This window comes from Somniosus microcephalus, chromosome 4 (assembly GCF_052327205.1).
Source record: "Somniosus microcephalus isolate GS21.2 chromosome 4, FLI_Smic_1.0, whole genome shotgun sequence".
Taxonomy (NCBI): domain Eukaryota; kingdom Metazoa; phylum Chordata; class Chondrichthyes; order Squaliformes; family Somniosidae; genus Somniosus; species Somniosus microcephalus.
Window position 1 is genome coordinate 31908933 of NC_140990.1, and position 22032 is coordinate 31930964.

At 46.3% G+C, this 22032-nt stretch overlaps 1 protein-coding gene across 1 annotated transcript in view; it reads left to right on the plus strand.

Moving 5' to 3' along the window:
- Window positions 1-21649, plus strand: part of LOC147118558 (uncharacterized) — a 186792-nt gene extending 165143 nt beyond the window's left edge. The window contains 2 exon segments of the mRNA XM_085983936.1: window positions 21232-21363; window positions 21365-21649. Of these exon segments, the coding sequence (XP_085840062.1) occupies window positions 21232-21363; window positions 21365-21556 (324 nt within the window). The 3' untranslated portion in view covers window positions 21557-21649.
- Window positions 21650-22032: the final 383 nt, after the last annotated feature.

Here is a 22032-nt window from a genome sequence, read left to right on the forward strand (position 1 = left end):
CCGGGATTAACCGAGTGAACCTTCTTATTACTGACTCGAGAGCAAGTATGTCTTTTCTTAAGTATGGACACCAAAACTGTATGCAGTATTCCAGGTGCGGTCTCACCAATACCTTGTACAACTGAAGCAATACCTCCCTATTTTTATATTCTATACCCCTAGCAATGAAAGCCAACATTCCATTGGCCTTCTTAATCACTTGCTGCACCTGCATACTAACCTTTTGAGTTTCGTGCACCAGGACCCCCAGATCCCTTTGTACTTCAGTACTTTCCAGTTTCTTGCCATTAAGATAATAACTTGCTCTACAATTTTTCCTGCCAAAGTGCATAACCTCACACTTTCCAGCATTGTATTCCATCTGCCAAATCTCTGCCCACTTACTTAGCCTGTCTATGTCCCCTTGCAGGTTTTTTATGTCCTCCTCACTCACTACTTTCCCTCCCATCTTAGTATCATCTGCAAACTTTGATATGTTACACTCGGTCCCCTCCTCCAAATCGTTAATATAGATTGTAAAGAGTTGGGGACACAGCACTGACCCCTGCGAAACACCACTAGTTACTGATTGCCAGTCTGAGAATGAACCATTTATCCGAACTCTCTGCCTTCTGTTTGATAGCCAATCCTCTATCCATGCCAGAATATTACCCCCAATCCCATGATTTTTTATCTTAAGCAATAATCTTTTGTGTGGCACCTTGTCAAATGCCTTTTGGAAGTCTAAATACACTACGTCCACTGGTTCACCTTTATCCACCCTATATGTTACTTCCTCAAAGAACTCCAGCAAATTTGTCAAACATGACTTCCCCTTCGTAAAACCATGCTGACTTTGTCCTATTAAATTATGTTTATCCAAATGTCCTGTTACTGTCTCCTTAATAATGGACTCCAAAATTTTACCTACCACAGATGTTAGGCTAACTGGTCTATAGTTTGCAGCCTTCTGTCTACTGCCCTTTTTAAATAAGGGTGTTAAATTAGCAGTTTTCCAGTCTGCCGGGACCTTTGCTGAGTCCAGTGTGTTTTGGAAAATTATTACCAATGCATCCACAATCCCTACCTTCACTTCCCTCAAGACCCTAGGATGTAAGCCATCAGGTCCAGGTCATTTATCTGCCTTGAGTCCCATTATTTTACCGAGTACCACTTCCTTAGTGATTTTGATCGTGTTTAGCTCCTCCTCCCCTATAGCCCCCTGTTTGTCCAGTGTGGGGATATTCTTAGTGTCCTCTACTGTAAAGACTGATACAAAATATTCATTCAGTGTTTTTGCCATCTCCATATTTCCCACCATTAATTTCCCGGTCTCATCCTCTAAGGGACCAACATTTACTTTAGCCACCCTTTTTCTTTTTATATAACTATAAAAACTCTTACTATCTGTTTTTATATTTTTTGCTAATTTACTTTCATAATCTATCTTCCCTTTCTTAATCAATTTTTTTGTTATTTTTTGCTGTCTTTTAAAGTTTTCCCAATCCTCTATCCTCCCACTAGATTTGGCTACCTTATATGCCCTTGTTTTTAGTCGAATACTATCCTTAATTTCTTTACTTAGCCACGGATGGCTGTCTTTTCTTTTACACCCTTTTCTTCTCAGTGGAATATATATTTTTTGGAAGTTGTAAAATAACTCCTTAAATGTACACCACTGATCATGTATCGTCTTACCCTTTAATCTATTTTCCCAATCCACTCCACTCAATTCCGCTCTCATACCTTCATAGTCTCCTTTACTCAAGCTTAGCACGCTTGTTTGAGATCCAACCTTCTCACCCTCTAATTGAATATGGAATTCAACCATGTTATGGTCACTCATTCCAAGGGGATCCTTTACTAGGACATTTTAAATTAATCCTGTCTTGTTACACAGGACCAGATCTAAGGTTGCTTGCCCCCTGGTCGGTTCAGTTACATACTGCTCAAGAAACCCATCCCTAATACACTCAATTAACTCATCCTCAAGGCTGCCCTGTCCAATTTGATTTGTCCAATTAATATGATAGTAAAAATCCCCCATAATTATAGATGTTCCCTTATTACAAGCCTCAACTATTTCCTGAATGATACTCCATCCAACAGAGTTGCAACTGTTCGGAGGCCTATAGACTATGCCCACTAGTGTTTTTTTCCCCTTATTATTCCTTACCTCCACCCAAACTGTTTCATTATCCTGATCTTTTGACCCAATATCATTTCTCTATATTACAGTGATTCCTTCCTTTATTAACATAGCCACCCCACCTCCCCTTCCTTCCTGCCTGTCCTTCCTGATCGTTAAATATCCTGGTATGTTTAATTCCCAGGCATTGTCACCCTGCAGCCATGTTTCTGTAATGGCCACAAGATCATACCCATATGTAATTATTTGTGCCATTAACTCATCTATTTTGTTACGAATGCTACGTGCATTCAGATAGAGAACTTTCAAATATGTTTTGTGACACTTAGTTCCTGCTTTTGCCCTTTTTATTACTTTACCTTTTACTCCATACCTTCTGCCCCTTCCTGACATGCTCTGGTTTTTAATTTCCCCACTGCTACCTAAGTCTGTGACCTTCTCTGCTGTCATTTTTATTATTTGCTCTCTAGGAACCTCCCCCCCACTAGTTAGTTTAAAGCCCTCTCTACAGCCCTAGTTATATGATTCGCCAGGACTCTAGTCCCAGCACTGGCCAAGTGAAGCCCGTCCCAATGGAACAGCTCCCTCCTGCCCCAGTACTGGTGCCAGTGTCCCAGGAAGCAAAACCCATTTCTCCCACACCAGTCTTTGAGCCATGCATTTAATTCTCTAATTTTATTTGTCCTAGCCAAATTTGCTCGTGGCTCAGGTACCCTTGAGGTTTTTTTTTATAATTTGACCCCTAGCTGCTCATACTCCTTTAACAGAACTGGCTTCCTAGTCCTATCTACGTCGTTTGTACCAACATGGACCACGACAACTGGATCCACCCCCTCCCACTGCAAGTTTCTTTCCAGCCCAGAGGAGATGTCCTTAACCCTGGCACCAGGTAGGCAACACAGCCTTCAGGACTCTCGCTCTCGGCTGCAGAGAACTCTATCTATCCCCCTAATAATACTATCCCCTACCACTACAGCATTTCTATTTACTCCCCCCTCTTGAATGGCCCCCCGTTCCACGGTGCTGTGGCCAGGTTGCTCATCCTCCCTGCAGTCCCTGCTCCTGTCCCCACAGGGAGTAAGAACCTCGAACCTGTTGGACAAGAGCAAGGGCTGCGGCTCCTCCAACACTACCTCCTGGATTCCCGTACCTGCCTCACTCGTAGTCACACCGTCCTGTCCCTGACCATGGGCTACATCTGAATTAATTAACTTCATAGTTGTGATCACCTCCTGAAACACAGAGTCCAGGTACTTCTCCCCCTCCCTGATGTGTCGCAGTGTCTGAAGCTCAGACTCCAGCTCATCAACACGGAGCTGGAGTTGCTGTAGCAGCAGACACTTGTCACAGATGTAATCACCATGAGCCTCAATGGGGTCCACCGGCTCCCACATCTCGCAACAGTAACACATCACCTGCTCCATTCTATGTAATTAATTAAATTTTTTATTGTTAGTTATGGACACCCTCTGCCCGTTTATAGATGCTAGTATCCCCTTTAATTAAGTGGATTTAAATTAAATCAATCCCTCTAACTACACCAGTTGAATGGTTTACCAACAGTCACTCTGCACAACAGAGTTGAAGTTTGAAAAGAGCACCTAACACCCCACTTACCCTAAATCACACTTACCCAAACTCACAGCACTCTCTGCTGACTCGCACTTAGTGCTTGCTCGCACTAGCACTGGTCTTTTTATACTGTTTGTTTGTTTACAGCCAAATGAGTCACCCCTGCTGATTGGTTAGAGAACTGGTTTCCACTGCCTGCTGTGCCAATTTACTCCTACTGCAGTGTTACCTTGTTTTACTCTTCTTAAACCAACAGAATCCCAAATATTTAACTTTTCCCCTTTACTTAAACTGCTTAAGTAATCTTATCAAGAATGATTTAAAGAGAAATAACAATTAAAGAACTCTCACACTTACCCAAACTCACAGCACTCTCTGCTGACTCGCACTCAGTGCTTGCTCATTAGAGGAACCTGCTAAGATATCATCCCTCCTTACAGCAGTAATTGACTCCTTGATTAATATTGCGACACCCCCCTCCTCTTTTACTCCCCCCTCTGTCTCGCCTGAAGATTCTATACCCCGGAATATTGAGCTGCCAGTCCTGCCCCTCCCTCAGCCATGTCTCTGTGATAGCAACAATATCATGCTCCCATGTGTTCATCAACGCCTTCAATTCATCTGCCTTACTCGCAAGACTCCTTGCATTAAAATAAATGCCATCCAGCCTTGCCATACTCCCTTGTGCCATTACATATTTGCGCTGACTTCTTTTTTCCTCTATATTTGGCTGTGCATCACCCTCTACTATAGCTCCACTCCGTATCCCATTCCCCTGCCAAGTTAGTTTAAACCCCCCCCAACAGTACAAGCAAACTTCCCCGCAAGGATGTTGGTCCCATTCCGGTTCAGGTGCAACCCATCCGACTTGTACAAGTCCCACCTTCCCCAGAAACAAACCCAATGATCCAGGAAACTAAAGCCCTCCCTCCTGCACCAACTCTTCAGCCATGCATTCATCTGCTCTATCCTCCTATTCCTATACTCACTGGCATGCGGTACCGGGAGTAATCCAGAGATTACAACCTTTGAGGTCCTGTTTTTTAATCTGCTACCTAGCTCCCTAAATTCTTGTTGCAGGACCTCATCCCTCTTTCTGCCCATGTCATTGGTCCCAATGTGAACCACAACCTCTGACAATTTGCCCTCCCCCTTCAGAATGCCCCGCAGCCGTTCAGTGATATCCATGACCCTGGCACCAGGGAGGCAACATACCATCCGGGAGTCACGTCTGCAGCCACAGAAACGTCTATCTGTTCCCCTTACGATAGAATCCCCTATCACTATTGCTCTCCCACTCTTTTTCCTCCCCTCCTGTGTAGCTGAGCCACTTGTAGTGCCACGGACTTGGCTCTTGCTGCATTCCCCTGAGAAACCATCTCCCCCAGCAGTATACAAAATGGAAAATCTGTTGGAGAGGGAGGTGGACCCAGGCGACTCCTGCACTACCTTCCTAGTTCTTTTCCTCTGTCTGGTGGTCACCCATTTCCTGCCTGCCTGTGCACTCTTTACCTGCGGTGTGACCACCTCGTTAAACGTGCTATCCACGAAGATCTCAGCTTTGCGGATACTCCACAGTGACTCCAGCTGTGGGTTTCGAGTAGCTGCAGCTGGAGACACTTCTTGCACATGTGTTCGCCCTGGACACCAAAAGTGTCCCTGACTTCCCACATAGCACAGGAGGAGCACTCCACGGTGCTGAGCTGCCCTGCCATGTCCTACCCTTAATTTACTCCCTTTACTTCCTTTAAATTAAAGAATATTAAATACACTAGGGACCTTATTTCCCTTTAAACACTACTTACTCTAAACTAGAGACCTTCCTTTCACTTTAACGACTGGACTGTAGAAATACTCACCAGGTCTAACTTACCAATCAGCTCCTTCCCTGGTTGTGACGTCATGTTAGCGGTTTCACAGCTGTTGTTGTTTGACTGCTCCTGCTCTCAGACTCTTTCCTTGGTGTAAAGTAAGAACCAATTTCTACAGGGTGAAAAGTTAGGAAAAGCAAAGGCGAGACAAGCCCAGTTATAGTAACGGGATGAGTTAAAGGTATTTACTCAGACGGGTGGAAGGTGGGAAGTGGTGTTCCATGGGGATCGGTGCTGTGGCCACTGTTGTTCACCATTTATATGAATGATTTGGACTTGGGAATCAGAGGTACAATTTCAAAATTTGCTGATGACACTAAATTGGGGGATGTAGTTAATACTGAGGAAGACTGCGATAGGATCCTTGTAGAATTATTCAGTTGTGTTCAGTAAATAGCAGCATCTTTTAATTTGCTTTGACTGATCACATCATTATATAGTTACATGAAAAACTGAAATCATTAACAGCTCCCAATTTCAGAATTGTCAGATTCAAACTCAACTTCTTCCAAGTACAATCTAACATTTCAAAAATTGTAATGTATGTAGGCGAGATATTAGGACTGTTGTCTAACACAATCCAAACACAGTGACACACAGACAGATGGGCAGGTGTAGCTTCACAGCGAATCCTTTCAAGCCTCACTAAAAAGTAGCAGACTGGTAATTCATTGTTCACTAATGGAGTTGTGATCTTTGTAAATTAAGAAAGGAAATGCATGGAAATGTGTCAAAGAGTTGATTAACAGAGTGGGGCATCATCTCCCTTTGATTTCTATTTCTGACACCAGGCAACAGAAAAAGGTCATTACAACACAACATAAACAGACTCTTCAGGTGTGAGATATCAGACTTCAGAACAACACGTCTGCCAGCTCTGGCCACAAACCTCAGTACAGTCAACCTTTCAGCAGCTGCAGCCCTGATTAAATAACTAGTAGTTTAACATCAGAAAATGCTGGAAAAACTCAGTAGGCCAGGCAACATCCGTGGAGAGAAATTAGAGTTGACGTCAACTCTAATTTCTCTCCACGGATGTTGCCTGGCCTGCTGAGTTTTTCCAGCATTTTCTGTTGTTATTTCGGATTTCCAGCATCTGCAGTATTTTGCTATCGTAGTAGTTCAACATGTCTAGTACAGCTTTTGTATCAAAATAGAAGGAATGTATTTGTGACACACACACAATTAATAATTGATTCACAATGTGATTGTGAGGATCGATTATCACCTCTTTAACCTTCCGTGCCCACCAGTCGAGGAAGGTATCAAGTGAACCGGTGGACACCGCCTGCTCCCTCTCCAGGGCCACCCGGGCAGGAACAAGACCACGGGAGAGAGGCAGGCTGCCAGAGTGACCCCCTATGGACCCCGCCCATCCTGGGCCTACAAATTACTGTTTTCGCCAGGCCCAAGAGCAGGTCCAGGAGAAGATCCTCCGACTTACCCACACCCCTCCGCACCGGGTGGGCAAAGATTAGGAGCGTGGGGCTAAAGTGTAATCAAGAGTTGAGGAGCAGCCTCTTCAGGTAACTATACAGGGGCTGCAACCTCTCACACTGAATATATACACGGCCCATGGACTCCTCTAGGCCGCAAACATCACATCTGGCCTTGGAGTCCGGAAAGCAGCTTAAAAACTGTTGCACACAACAGCTCCCTGCAACAGTCTCCACCCCAGATCCCCAATGGTGCAGGGAAGGACGCCCGCGTAGAGAGCCCTCCACTGGGGAACCTCACCTCCGCCGGACAGCAAGATGACCCGCCAGTCTGATTGAGATTGGGCAATAAACTAAATGAATTAATAAATGATACAGAAACCCGAGTCCCCAGATCCTCAGCCCTGGTGTGAAGTACGCTGGCCACCAATTTTCCATTACTAACTCGCACCTCAGGCCCTGCCCAGTCTGGTTTAATTACTAAATGTTTTCTAACTCGGGTTCAGGCCTGTCATTCTGAGGGAAACAAGGCCTCATTTATTGGTGTGTCCCACCCGAGCGGCTGTTAATGGCTTTAATAAACTGGCAGCAAGGTTGTTTTTAAAGGTGGAAAGTGGTGAAAAACTCCACTAGCGATGCCTCAAAACTCACGGACAGAGAAATCCACTTCATCAGCGCCCCTGCCACAGGACTCAATATCCACCCCCTCCACCACTGGTGCACTGTGTCTGCAGTATGTACGGTCTACAAGATGACCACGGTCAGGCCGTGTGGAGTCAAAGGTCAGGCAACAGAATGGATGGAAAGATCGCAACAAACTTCCCTTAACTCCAACCCTCTGATTTCTGTTTTGCAGCCAGATTTCCATCCATTCTGCTGCCTGGCCCTTCACTCCACACGGCCTGACCTGGGTCATCTTGTCGATCTTACAAACTGTTTATGGATAGCAAGCTGGTTACAAAACAGAAAACAGAGAGTAGGGGTTGGGAGTAGCTACTCAGACTGACAAAAGGTGGGACGTGGTGTTCCACAGGGTTCGGTGCTGGGATCACTGTTGTTCACCATTTACAGAAACGGTTTGGACTCGGGAATCAGAGGTACAATTCCAAAATTTGTCAATGACACCAAATTGGGAGGTAGAGTTAATACTGAGGAAGACTGTGACAAAATCATGGGTAAAACTCCCTCTCTAACAGCACTGTGGGAGTACCTTCATCACACGGACTGCAGTGGTTCAAGAAGGCGGCTCACCACCACCTTCACAAGGGCAACTAGGGATGGGCAATAAATGCTGGCCTTGCCAGCGACGCCCACATCCCAAGAACGCATATTTAAAAAATGCAAGACTTCCAGAATGAGAGGGCAATTAGCACATGAATTTTAAGAAAGGTGGTGCATTTTGGTAGGAATAATAAGAAGGCCACATACTACTTAGAAAATAAGAATCTAAATGGGGGAGAGGAGCAAAGTGGACTGGGAAAACTGATTAAAGTGTAAGATGGTACAAGAGCAGTGGTCTACATTCAAGAAGATATTTCACATCTTTCAAGGTAAATATATTCCACTGAGGAAAAAGGGGAGGAAAAGAAAAGACAGCCATTCGTGGCTTAGTAAAGTAATAAAGGATAGTATTCGAATACTGTACGCAGTATTCCAGGTGCGGTCCCACAAACAGGGGGCTAAAGGGGGGGAGGAGCTAAACACGATCAAAATCACTAAGGAAGTGGTACTCGGTAAAATAATGGGACTCAAGGTGGATAAATCACCTGGACCTGATGGCTTACATCCTAGGGTCTTGAGGGAAGTGGCGGTAGGGATTGTGGATGCATTGGTAATAATTTTCCAAAACTCCCTGGGCTCAGCAAAGGTCCCGGCAGACTGAAAAACTGCTAATGTAACACCCTTATTTAAAAAGGGCAGTAGACAGAAGGCTGGAAACTATAGACCGGTTAGCCTAACATCTGTGGTAGGTAAAATTTTGGAGTCCATTATTAAGGAGACAGTAAAAGGACATTTGGATAATCATAATTTAATAGGACAAAGTCAGCATGGTTTTATGAAGGGGAAGTCATGTTTGACAAATTTGCTGCAGTTCTTTGAGGAAGTAACATATAGGGTGGATAAAGGGGAACCAGTGGACGTAGTGTATTTAGGCTTCCAAAAGGCATTTGACAAGGTGCCACACAAAAGGTTATTGCTTAAGATAAAAAATCACAGGATTGGGGGTAATATTCTGGCATGGATAGAGGATTGGCTCTCTAACAGAAGGCAGAGAGTTGGGATAAATGGTTCATTCTCAGACTGGCAACCAGTAACTAGTGGTGTTCCGCAGGGGTCAGTGCTGGGTCCCCAACTTGTTACAATATATATTAACGATTTGGAGGAGGGGACCGAGTGTAACATATCAAAGTTTGCAGATGATACTAAGATGGGAGGGAAAGTAGTGAGTGAGGAGGACATAAAAAACCTGCAAGGGGACATAGACAGGCTAAGTAAGTGGGCAGAGATTTGGCAGATGGAATACAATACTGGAAAGTGTGAGGTTATGCACTTTGGCAGGAAAAATCGTAGAGCAAGTTATTATCTTAATGGCAAGAAACTGGAAAGTACTGAAGTACAAAGGGATCTGGGGGTCCTGGTGCACGAAACTCAAAAGGTTAGTATGCAGGTGCAGCAAGTGATTAAGAAGGCCAATGGAATGTTGGCTTTCATTGCTAGGGGGACAGAATATAAAAATAGGGAGGTATTGCTTCAGTTGTACAAGGTATTGGTGAGACCGCACCTGGAATACTGCGTACAGTTTTGGTGTCCATACTTAAGAAAGGACATACTTGCTCTCGAGTCAGTACAAAGAAGGTTCACTCGGTTAATCCCGGGGATGAGGGGATGGACATATGAGGTGAGGTTGAGTAGATTGGGACTCTACTCATTGGAGTTCAGAAGAATGAGAGGCGATCTTATTGAAACATATAAGATTGTGAAGGGGTTGGATCGGGTGGATGCGGGGAAGATGTTCCGGATGATGTGTGAAACTAGAACTAGGGGGCATAGTCTTAGAATAAGGGGCTGCTCTTTCAAAACTGAGATGAGGAGGAACTACTTCACTCAGAGGGTGGTAGGTCCATGGAATATGCTGCCCCAAAAAGCTGTAGAAGCTACATCATTACATAAATTTAAAACAGAAATAGACAGTTTCCTAGAAGTAAAGGGAATTAAGGGTTACGGGGAGCGGGCAGGAATTTGGACATGAATCTAGGTTCGGATCGGTCATGGCCCTGTGGGTAGCGGAGCGGGCCCAGGGGCTGTGTAGCCTGATCCTGCTCCTATTTTGTGTGTCTAATTCTGTTAGATTCAGGAGATGGTTCTATGATAGTGGATTGGCGGTTAGGATCAGATCAGCCATGATCTTATTGAATGGCGGAGCAGGCTCGAGGGGCCGAATGGCCTACTCCTGCTCCTATTTCTTATGTTCTTATGAAAACAAGGGCATATAAATTAGCCAAATCTAGTGGGAGGATAGAAGATTGGGAAGCATTTAAAAGCCAGCAAACAATAACTAAAAGATTAATTAAGAAAGGGAAGATAGATTATGAAAGTAAAGTAGCAAAAAATATAAAAACAGATAGTAAGAGTTTCTACAGCTATATAAAAAGAAAAAGGGTGGCTAAAGTGAACTTTGGTCCCTTAGAGGATGGGACCGGAAACTAGTGGTGGGGATCATGGAGATGGCAAAGACGCTGAACAAATATTTTGTATCAGTCTTTACAGTAGAGGACACTAAAAATATCCCAACACTGGACAAACAGGGGGCAATGGGGGGGGGGGGAGGAGCTAAACACGATTAAAATCACTAAGGAGATGGTACTCAGTAAAATAATGGGACTTTAGACGGATAAATCCACCGGACCTGATGGTCTACATCCTAGGGTCTTGAGAGAAGTGGCGGTAGGGATTGTGGATGCATTGGTGATCATTTTCCAGAACTCCCTGGACTCAGGAAAGGTTCCGGCAGATTGGAAAACTGCTAATGTAACACCCTTATTTAAGAAGGGAAGTAGACAAAAAGCTGGAAACTATAGACCAGTTAGCCTAACATCTGTGGTTGGCAAAATGTTGGAGTCCATTATTAAGGAAACAGTAACAGAGCATTTGGATAAACATAATTTAATAGGACAGAGTCAGCATGGTTTTATGAAGGGGAGGTCATGTTTGACAAATTTGCTCGAATTCTTTGAGGATGTAACATACAGGGTGGATAAAGGGGAACCAGTGGATGTGGTGTATTTGGACTTCCAAAAGGCATTTGACAAGGTTCCACACAAAAGATTACTGATCAAGATAAAAAAATCACGGGATTGGGGGTAATATACTGGCATGGGTGGAAGATTGGCTATCTAACAGAAAACAAAGAGTTGGGATAAATGGTTCGTTCTCGGGCTGGCAATCAGTAACTAGTGGTGTTCCGCAGGGGTCAGTGATGGGACCCCAACTCTTTACAATCTATATTAACGATTTGGAGGAGGGGACCGAGTGCAACATGTCCAAGTTTGCCGACGATACAAAGATGGGAGGGAAAGTAGTGAGTGAGGAGGACATAAAAAAACCTGCAAAACAACATAGACAGGCTAAGTGAGTGGGCAGAGATTTGGCAGATGCAATATAATGTTGGAAAGTGTGAGGTTATGCACTTTGGCAGAAAAAATCAAAGAGCAAGTTATTATCTAAATGGAGAGAAACTGCAAAGTGCTACAGTACAAAGGGATCTGGGGGTCCTGGTGCATGAAACACAAAAAGTTAGTATGCAGGTGCAGCAGGTGATCAGGAAGGCCAATGGAATCTTGGCTTTTATTGCAAGGGGGATGGAGTATAAAAACAGAGAAGTCTTGCTGCAGTTATACAGGGTATTGGTGAGGTCACACCTGGAATACTGCGTGCAGTTTTGGTTTCCATATTTAAGAAGATATACTTGCTCTCGAGGCGGTTCAGAGAAGGTTCACTCGGTTGATTCCAGAGATGAGGGGGTTGATGTATGAGGAAAGGTTGAGTAGGTTGGGACTCTACTCATTGGAGTTCAGAAGAATGAGAGGCGATCTTATTGAAACATATAAGATTGTGAGGGGGCTTGATCGGGTGGATGCGGTGAGGATGTTTCCACTGATGGGTGAGATTAGAACTAGGGGGCATAATCTTAGAATAAGGGGCTGCCCTTTCAAAACTGAGATGAGGAGAAACTTCTTCACTCAGAGGGTAGTAAATCTATGGAATTTGCTACCCCAGAGAGCTGTGGAAGCTGCAACATTAAATAAAGTTAAAATGGAGATAGACAGTTTCCTAGCAGATAAGGGAATTAGGGGTTACGGGGAGAGGGCAGGGAAGTGGACGTGAGTCTAGATTCAGATCAGCCATGATCCTATTGAATGGCGGAGCAGGCCCGAGGGGCCGTATGGCCTACTCCTGCTCCTATTTCTTATGTTCTTATGTAAAGGGATCTCGGGGTCCAGATACACAAATCACTAAAAGTAGCGATGCAGGTTAATGAGGCCATAACAGGAGCAAACAATGGACTGGGGATCATTTCTAGAGGGAAGGGAGGGATAGAATTGAAAAGCAGAAAAGTTATGTTAAACTTGTATCGAACCTTGGTTAGACCACACTTGGTGTACTGTGAACAGTTCTGGTCTCCATATTATAAAAAGGATATAGAGACACTGGAGAAGGTGGAAAAAGGTTTTGCAAGGATGATCCTAGAACTGAGAGGTTATACTTATCAGGAAAGGCTGAACAGGCTGGGGCTCTTTTCTCTAGAATAAAGAGAAGGCCGATGGGTGACCTGATCGAGGTCTTTAAGATGATGAAAAGGTTATAGAGGGTGGACCTGGAGAAAATGTTTCCACTTGTGGGGGAGTCCAAAACTACAGGTCATAAATATAACACAGTCTCTAATAAATCCAATGGGGAATTCAGGGGAAACTTCTTTACCCAAAGAGAGGTCAGAATGTGGAACGTGCTACCACAAGGAGTAGTTGAGGCGAATAACACAGATACATTCATGGGGAAGGTAGATAAGCACATGAGGGAGAAAGGAATAGAAGGATATGCTAATAGGGTTAGATGAAGAGTGGTGGGAGGAGACTCGTGTGGAGCAGAAACACCGGCATTGACCAGTTGGGCCGAATGGCCTGTTCCTGTGCTGTAGACTCTGTAATTCTATGTAACTCTGTGTAACTATGTCTTCTGACTCCTGACGTAGCTGGAAAAGCTTTTACTATTATTACCACAATTGTGCACCATCTTCCAAAAGATCTCTGAGCTTCTCTAATGGCTGCTTCTGACTCCCTCAATTGTGGGTGATATTTGTCCCTATTCTCCTATAAACTGAACTCATCTTGATCTGAACTGGATTCAATGTAAGACAGTTCGGGGAGTCAGGAATCATTCACCCCGAGACCTACGCTGGCCGGTAAAACCCCAGACGGTTCCTCAGTAAGGATTCCTCGGGTTCCTTGCCATGCATTTGTCAGGATACTGAAACCCAGCTTTCTTACACTTCACTCCTGGAGGCCCCACTCCCTGAGCCTACAACCTTCAGCAGGGTCAGTGGTGGAGTTCCACAGCGGGAGTGATCCCAGAGTAACTGTTGGGATCGCACCCCCGTGGATGTTCCGGGTTGTGTATTTTTAGTTATCCTGGTGTCTAACACACACACATCAATAAAATAGGGAATTCCTGGAAACACGCTGCAGGTCCTTCTTTATCTGGAGACCAAATGTCTGTTGTATAATTGTACCAGCAGTTAACAGGCTCCTGTGAACTCTTCCATCTGCTTTTTAATGCAGAATTTAACCAATTTATTTTAACCTGCCTTAAAATGGTAGACTCAGGACTGTCACACAAACATGTTAAATGTTCATAGAATAATTACCAGTCATTTTTAGACTGGAATCTTAAACCTGCCATTTCACTTTCAGTCAGGAACAGATCGCAGTTTTACACCAATCTCTGATTTGACAGCACGTTCCCAGCATTCACCGTTGTTCTTCCCGACTCTAAACACAGTTGTAAAGGAGTCTTCTGTTCCCTGCCTAGGAGCTCTGAACCATGGAAGAGAGCGGCTGGGACAAGTTTCACACACGCCTCAAGATTAACCCACGCATGGACTTTGCTGTCAGTGAAGAGAGACGAGAAAGACCAAAGTGCCGTTTGCCCCTCTCAGTGTGGCCCTGAAGGACTGTGTCCAGGCTGAAGTTCTGTTCCCGCCGTACGATCCTCCCCCCAGATTGTCCTTTCTGAGCTCCAGCCAGGTGATGCTAAACACTCAGCTGGGCAAGAAAAAATCTACAACAATGTGTTTAAAACAAAGCTGATTTACCCGACATCTAAACAGAAAATTAAACTCCAGCCCAGTTATAGGAGTTATTAACATCAGCAGAAACAAAGTCAAACTGTCAGAATGAACATGGTTCAGTCCTGGATGTGATTAACAGCAGCAATAACAGCAGAATTCAACCCCTGCAGGCACATGTGAACTCGCTGGTGTCTCAGCAGGTGGGATGAACGAATGAATCCCTTCCCACACACGGAGCAGGGGAACGGCCTTTCCCCGGTGTGAACTCGCTGGTGTGTCAGCAGGTTGGATGAATGACTGAATCCCTTCCCACAGTCAGAGCAGGTGAACGGCCTCTCCCCAGTGTGAACACGGTGGTGTGTCAGGAGGTCGGATGACTGAGTGAATCCCTTCCCAAACAGGCAGGTGAACGGTCTCTCCCCAGTGTGAACTCGCTGGTGTGTCAGGAGGTTGGATGACTGAGTGAATCCCTTCCCACACACGGAGCAGGTGAATGGCCTCTCCGCAGTGTGAACTTGCTGGTGTGTCACCAGGGTGGATGACTGAATGAATCCCTTCCCACACAATAAGCAGGTGAACGATCTCTCCCCAGTGTGAACTCCCTGGTGTCTCAGCAAGTACGATGAACAAGCGAATCCCTTCCCACACACAGAGCAGGTGAACGGAATCTCCCCAGTGTTGGTGTGTCAGCAGAGTGCATGACTGAGTGAATCGCTGCCCACACATGGAGCAGGTGAACGTCCTCTCCCCAGTGTGAACTCGCTGGTGTCTCAGCAAATCCTTTTTGCTTTTAAAGCTCTTCTCACAGTCAGAACATTTAAAGGGTCTCTTATCAGTGTGAACAAGCTGGTGTGTCTGCAGGTGGGATGAACGAGTGAACCTCTTCTCACACACAGGGCAGGTGAACGGCCTCTCCCCAGTGTGAACTTGCTGGTGTATCAGTAGGTGAGATGAATTAGTGAAGCCCTTCCCACACTCAGAGCAGGTGAACAGCCTCTCCCCGGTGTGAATGCGCTTGTGTCTCAATAGGCTGGAGGATTGGCTGAAGCCTCGTCCACACACAGAAAACGTGTACGGTTTCTCCCCGCTGTGAATGGTGCTTTTTGCTTCCATGTTCAAAGGCCGATGATATTCAAGTCCTGATGAAGCAAGTTACTCTTGACGTGATGTTTAGTTTGAGCTTCCTGTTTGCCAATCCTCCCCTTCTAATACCCTGTAAAATGAATTCAAAATAGGAAAAAGGAAGCGTGAGAGAGAACCCACAAAAAAGGAAAGGCAGTTAGTGAAATTGTGCTCAATGAATCTGGTCATTTGTGGGGCCAGCACCAGAAACAAGTGACCATGAAAGCTGCCAGATTGTCATAAAAACTCAACTGGTTCACTAATAAGAACATAAGAAATAGGAGCAGGAGTCGGCCACTTGGCCCCTCGAGCCTGCTCCGCCATTTAATGAGATCATGGCTGATCTGATCTTGGTCTCAGCTCCATTTCCCTGCCCGCTCCCCATAACCCTTCACTCCCTTATTGTTCAAAAATCTGTCTATCTCCACCTTAAATATATTCAATGACCCAGCCTCCATAGCTCTCTGGGGCAGAGAACTCCACAGATTTACGACCCTCTGAGAGAAAAAATTCCTCCTCATCTCAGTTTTAAATGGGCGACCCCTTATTCTGAAACTATGCCCCCTAGTTCTAGATTTCCCCACGAGGGGAAACATCCTCTCTGCATCTACCTTGTTGAGCCCCTCAGTATCTTATATGTTTCAATAAGATCTCCTCTCATTCTTCTAAACTCCAATGAGTACAGGCCCAGCCTGCTCAACCTTTCTTCATAAGACAACACCCTCATCTCAGGAATCAACCTCGTGAACCTTCTCTGAACTGCCTCCAATGCAAGTATATCCTTCCTTAAATACGGAGACCAAAACTGTACGCAGTACTCCAGGTGTGGTCTCACCAATACCTTGTACAGTTGTAGCAGGACTTCCCTGCTTTTATACTCCAACCCCTTAAAATAAAGGCCAACATTCCATTTGCCTTCCTGATTACTTGCTGTACCTACATGCTAACTTTTTGTGTTTCATGCACAAGGATCCCAGGTCCCTCTGTACTGCAGCATTTTGTAGTCTCTCTCCATTTAAATAATAATTTGCTTTTTTATTTTTCCTACCAAAGTGGATAACCTCACACTCTCCCACATTATACTCCATCTGCCAAATGTTTGCCCACTCACTTAGCCTGTCTCTATCCCTTTGTGGATTCTTTGTGCCCTCTTCACAACTTGCTTTCCCACCTATCTTTGTATCATCAGCAAATTTGGCTACATTACACTCGGTCCCTTCATCCAAGTCATTAATATAGATTGTAAATAGTTGAGGCCCCGGCACTGATCCCTGTGGTGCCCCACTAGTTACCGTTTGCCAACCGGAAAATGACCCATTTATCCCGACTCTCTCTTTTCTGTTAGTTAGCCAATCCTCTATCCATGCTAATATATTACCCCCAATCACGTGAGCTCTTGTGCAGTAACCTTTTATGTGGCACCTTATCGAATGCCTTCTGGAAATCCAAATGTCCTTCAGGGAAGGGAACCTGCCTACACAAGACTCTGGCCTCTATGGGAGGAGAGAGAGAGAGCTGGGGGAGAAGGAGAGGGGCTTTATACATCTGCAACTTTGACAGAACCTCCCAAGCCCATGACTTCCACCACCTAGAAGGACAAGGGAAATCGGTGCATGGGAGCACCATCACCTCCAAGTTTACCAGCAAGCCACACACCATCCTGACTTGGACATATATCACCGTTCCTTCACCAATCCTGGTTGGGAATCATGTAACTCCTTACCTGACAGCATTGTGGGAGTACTTTCACCACACGGACTGCAGCGGTTGAAGAAGGCGGCCCATCATCAGCTTCTCAACGGGAACCTGAGGATTGGCAATGTATGATGGGTAGTGGCATTCCACAAGGATCAGTGCTGAGACCACTGCTGTTCACAATTTACATTAACGATTTAGACTTTGGAATCAAAAACTCAATTTCTAAATTTGCACATGACACCAAATTGGGGGGGGGGGGCTAGTCAATACTGAGGAGGCCTGCAACAAATTACAGGAGGACATTAATGAACTTGCAGAATGAGCATATAATTGGCAAATGAAGTTCAACACAGATAAATGTGAGGTATTACATTTTGGTAGGAAGAATGGGGAGGTCAGTTATCACTTGGAGGGTGTGAGTCTAGGTGGGGTAGAGGAACAAAGGGATCTCGGAGTACAAATACACAAATCACTAAACGTTGCGACACAGGTTAGCAAGGCCATAAAAAAAGCAAACCAAGCACTAGTGTTTATTTCTAGAGGTATAGAATTGAAAAGTAGGGAAGTTATGCTAAACCTGTATCGAACCTTGGCCAGGCCACACTTGGAGTACTGCGTACAGTTCTGGTCACCATATTATAAAAAGGATATAGAGGCACTGGAGAGGGTGCAGAGAAGATTTACAAGGATGATACCAGAAATGCGAGGGTATACAGATCAGGAAAGGATGAACAGGCTGGGTCTCTTCTCTTGTAAAAAGGCTGAGGGGTGACCGAATAGAGGTCTTTAAAATTATGAAAAGTTTTGATAGAGTGGATACAGAGAGAAAGTTTCCACTTGTGGGGAAGAGCATAACCAGAGGCCATCAATATAAGATAGTCACCAAGAAATCCAACAGGGAATTCAGAAGAAACTTCTTTACCCAGAGAGTGGTGAGAATGTGGAACTCGCTGCCACAGGGAGTGGTTGAAGTGAATAGTATCGATGCATTTAAGGGGAGGCTGGACAAGCATATGAGGGAGAAGGGAATAGAGGGTTATGCTGATCGATTTCGATGAGGAAAGATGGTACGAGGCTCAAGTGAAGCATAAACACCGGCATGGACTGGTTGGGCCGAATGGCCTGTTTCTGTGCCGTATATCCTACGTATGTATGTAATATATGTTGGCCTTGCTAGTGACGCCCACATCCCAAAAATGAATTAAAATAAATCTTTATCTGCAAAATGGATTAAAAGCCTCTACAGAAATACTTGTTGCTAAAACAATATTATTTTACATTGTAGGGACAGTGTCTGTTTAACAACCTAATCTCTCCCAGAATCCACCTCCCCTGACAGTCTCACATTGGAAATTGTTGGGTCCTCCTGCGCTCAGAAGTACTGGGGGTTAAACCCAGCAGCTTCAAACACTCCCAGGGCAGGTACAGCATGGGTTAGATACAGAGTAAAGCTCCCTCTACACTGTCCCATCACACACTCCCAGGACAGGTACAGCATGGGTTAGATACAGAGTAAAGCTCCCTCTACACTGATCCATCAAACACTCCCAGGGCAGGTACAGCACGGGTTAGATACAGAGTAAAGCTCCTTCTACACTGTCCCATCAAACACTCCCAGGACATGTACAGCACGGGTTAGATACAGAGTAAAGCCCCCTCTACACTGTCCCATCAAACACTCCCAGGGCAGGTGCAGCATGGGTTAGATACAGAGTAAAGCTCCTTCTACACTGTCCCATCAAACACTCCCAGGGCAGGTGCAGCACGGGTTAGATACAGAGTAAAGCTCCCTCTACACTGTCCCATCAAACACTCCCAGGGCAGGTGCAGCATGGGTTAGATACAGAGTAAAGCTCCTTCTACACTGTCCCATCAAACACTCCCAGGCCAGGTACAGTACGGGTTAGATACAGAGTAAAGCTCCCTCTACACTGTCCCATCAAACACTCCCAGGGCAGGTGCAGCACGGGTTAGATACAGAGTAAAGCTCCCTCTACACTGTCACATCAAACACTTCGAGGGCAGGTACAGCACGGGTTATATACAGAGTAAAGCTCCCTCTGCACTGTCCCATCAAACAGTCCAGTGCAGTGCTGAGGGGCTGAAGCCCAGCGCAGAGTAAAGTTCCCTCTGCTCTGCTCTGCTCCACCAACGTGCCTGAGCCCTAAACCCAGTCGAGCGCCCTCTGCTGCCTGACACTTGTATCAGCAGCGGGAGAACCAGGCGGCGGAGGTCCCGCCCCTCAGCCACCCCGATTGGTTGGAGGAACCCGCCGCCACCTCAGTCCTCCAAGCTCCGCCCACTCTCCCTATTGGTCGGAGCTCACGTCAGTCCTCGCCCTGGAGTTGATGACGTGCCCAGTCCCACTCCCTGCAGCAGAAGCCGGGCTGCGGCTGCTCAATCCGCCCCGCTCGGTGCCGGGAGGGCGCTCCGGTTTGTATTTTCTTTATTTTTATCTCCCTGCCCGCACTTCTCTTCACGATATATATATATTTTAAAAAACCTCATAAAGCTCACAATCCGCCGGCCATCCGGGCTCTCGGACGGTGACCCGGACCTTCCCCAGAATGCCCCAGGTGGGGCCCCCGCGCAGGCGCGGTAGCGGCTCATGTCCGGAGCGTGTCTTGCCGAGCATGCGCAGGCCGCCGCCCAGGGCCTCGGCCGAGAATCAGCGCCCGCCGCGGAGCCCGGCACAGGCCGCCAGCGCGCAGGCGCCGTACAGAGATAGATGGCTGGGGGGAGGGGTGGTGTCCTGAGCATGCGCAGTGCGGGCCGGCGCCTGTGGAGCAGGAGGGGGCGGGGCCATGTGGCGCATGCGCGATGTCAGCCACAACTCTGCGGCGGCCGGAGCGCGGGGGCTTGTGGGTATTGCATCCTTTCAACCTGTGCAGCAGCTGGAGCCTGAAACTCAGCTTCACTGCCCTTGGGCTGGGAAAGGGGAACAGGAGGCAACATTCTCCCTCTTACCCCTTTCTCAACTCGTTTTACAGGGTTTTAGAAGTGGAACATTTACAGACAGGAGGCTCAGACCAAACATCACGTCAAGATCAGACAAAGTCGCTCGATTCATTAGGACCTGAATATCATCGGCCTTTGCACATGGAAGGAGAAAGCAGCGATCGCAGCGATGACAAACCGCGCACGAGTTCCGTGTGTGGACGCAGATTCAGCCGATCGCCTGACCTGGCGACACTGGGTCAAGTTGGGGACGCCGGGAATGGATTCAGTTCCCCGTCTGCGTCGGAAGTTCATTGGCGCAGTCACACCGGGGACAGTCCGTTCACCTGCTCCGTGTGTGGGAAGGGATTTGTTTATCCATCCCACCTGCTGAGACACCACCTTGTTCACACTGGGGAGAGGCAATTTAACTGCTCTGAGTGCGGGAAGAGCTTTAAAAGCTCCGGGGCTCTGAAGCAACACCAGCGAACTCACACTGGGGAGAGACCGTTTACATGCTCTGACTGTAGTAAGAGTTTTAAAAGCCCCGGGCAGCTGAAGGCACACCAGCTTGTTCACACTGATGAGAGACCGTTTATATGTTCTGATTGTGGGAAGAGCTTTAAAAGCTCCGGGATTCTGACAATACACCAGCGTGCTCACACTGGGGAGAGGCCGTTCACCTGCTCTGTGTGTGGGAAGGGATTCACTGATTCATCCAACCTGCTGAGACACCAGCTTGCTCACACTGATGAGAGACCATTTAAATGTTCTCAATGTGGGAAGAGCTTTAAAAGCTCTGGGGAGCTGAAGGGACACCAGCGAGCTCACACTGGGGAGAGGCCGTTCACCTGCTCCGTGTGTGGAAAAGGATTTGCTCGGTCAACCAACCTGCTGAGACACCAGCACCTCCACACTGGGGAGATGCCGTTCACCTGCACCGAATGTGGGAAGGGATTCACTGAGTCATCCACCCTCCTGTCACACCAGCTTGTTCACACTGACGGAAGACCCTTTAAATGTTCTGACTGTGGGAAGAGCTTTAAACGCACCCGGGAGCTGAAGCGACACCGACACCTACACACTGGGGAGAGGCCGTTCACCTGCTCCGTGTGCGGGAAGCGATTCGCTCGGTCCTGCAATCTGTTGGCACACGAGCGAGTTCACACTGGGGAGAGGCCATTTACCTGCTCCATGTGTGAGAAGGGATTCACTCATTCGTCCAACCTGCTGACACATCAGCGAGTTCACACTGGAGAGAAACCCTTTAAATGTTCTGACTGTGGGAAGAGTTTTAAAAGCTCCCGGGAGCGGAAGGGACACCAGCGAGATCACACTGGAGAGTGGACGTTCACCAGGTCCGTGTATGGGAAGGGATACACTTAGTCATCCACCCTACGGTCACACCAGCTTGTTCACACTGACGAGAATCCGTGAAATGTTCTGACTGTAGGAAGAGCTTTAAAAGCTCTAAGAAACTTAAGAGACACCAGCGTGTTCACACTGATCATATAATCTAACACCACAGAAAGAGGTGATTCAGCCCATCGTGTCTGTGCCAGCTCTTTGAAAGAGCTGTCCAATTTAGTCCCAAACCCCAGCTTTATCCCCAGAACTCTGCAAACTAGTCCTCTTCAAGTACATGTCCAATTACCATTTGAAAGTTCCTGTGGAACCTGATTCCAGCATCCTTTCAGATGGTGCGTTCCAGACCTTAACAACCCTCTGTGTGAAAACAATTCTCCTCATTCCCCGCTAGTTCTTTTAGCAACTATTTTAAATCTGAGACCTTTGGTTACTGACCCACTTGCCAGAGTGAACAATTTATCTCACTTGCTCGGTCAAAACCCCTCATCATTTTGAACACCTCTATTAGGTCTCCTCTTAACCTTCTCTGCTCTAAGGGGAACAATCCCAGCTTCT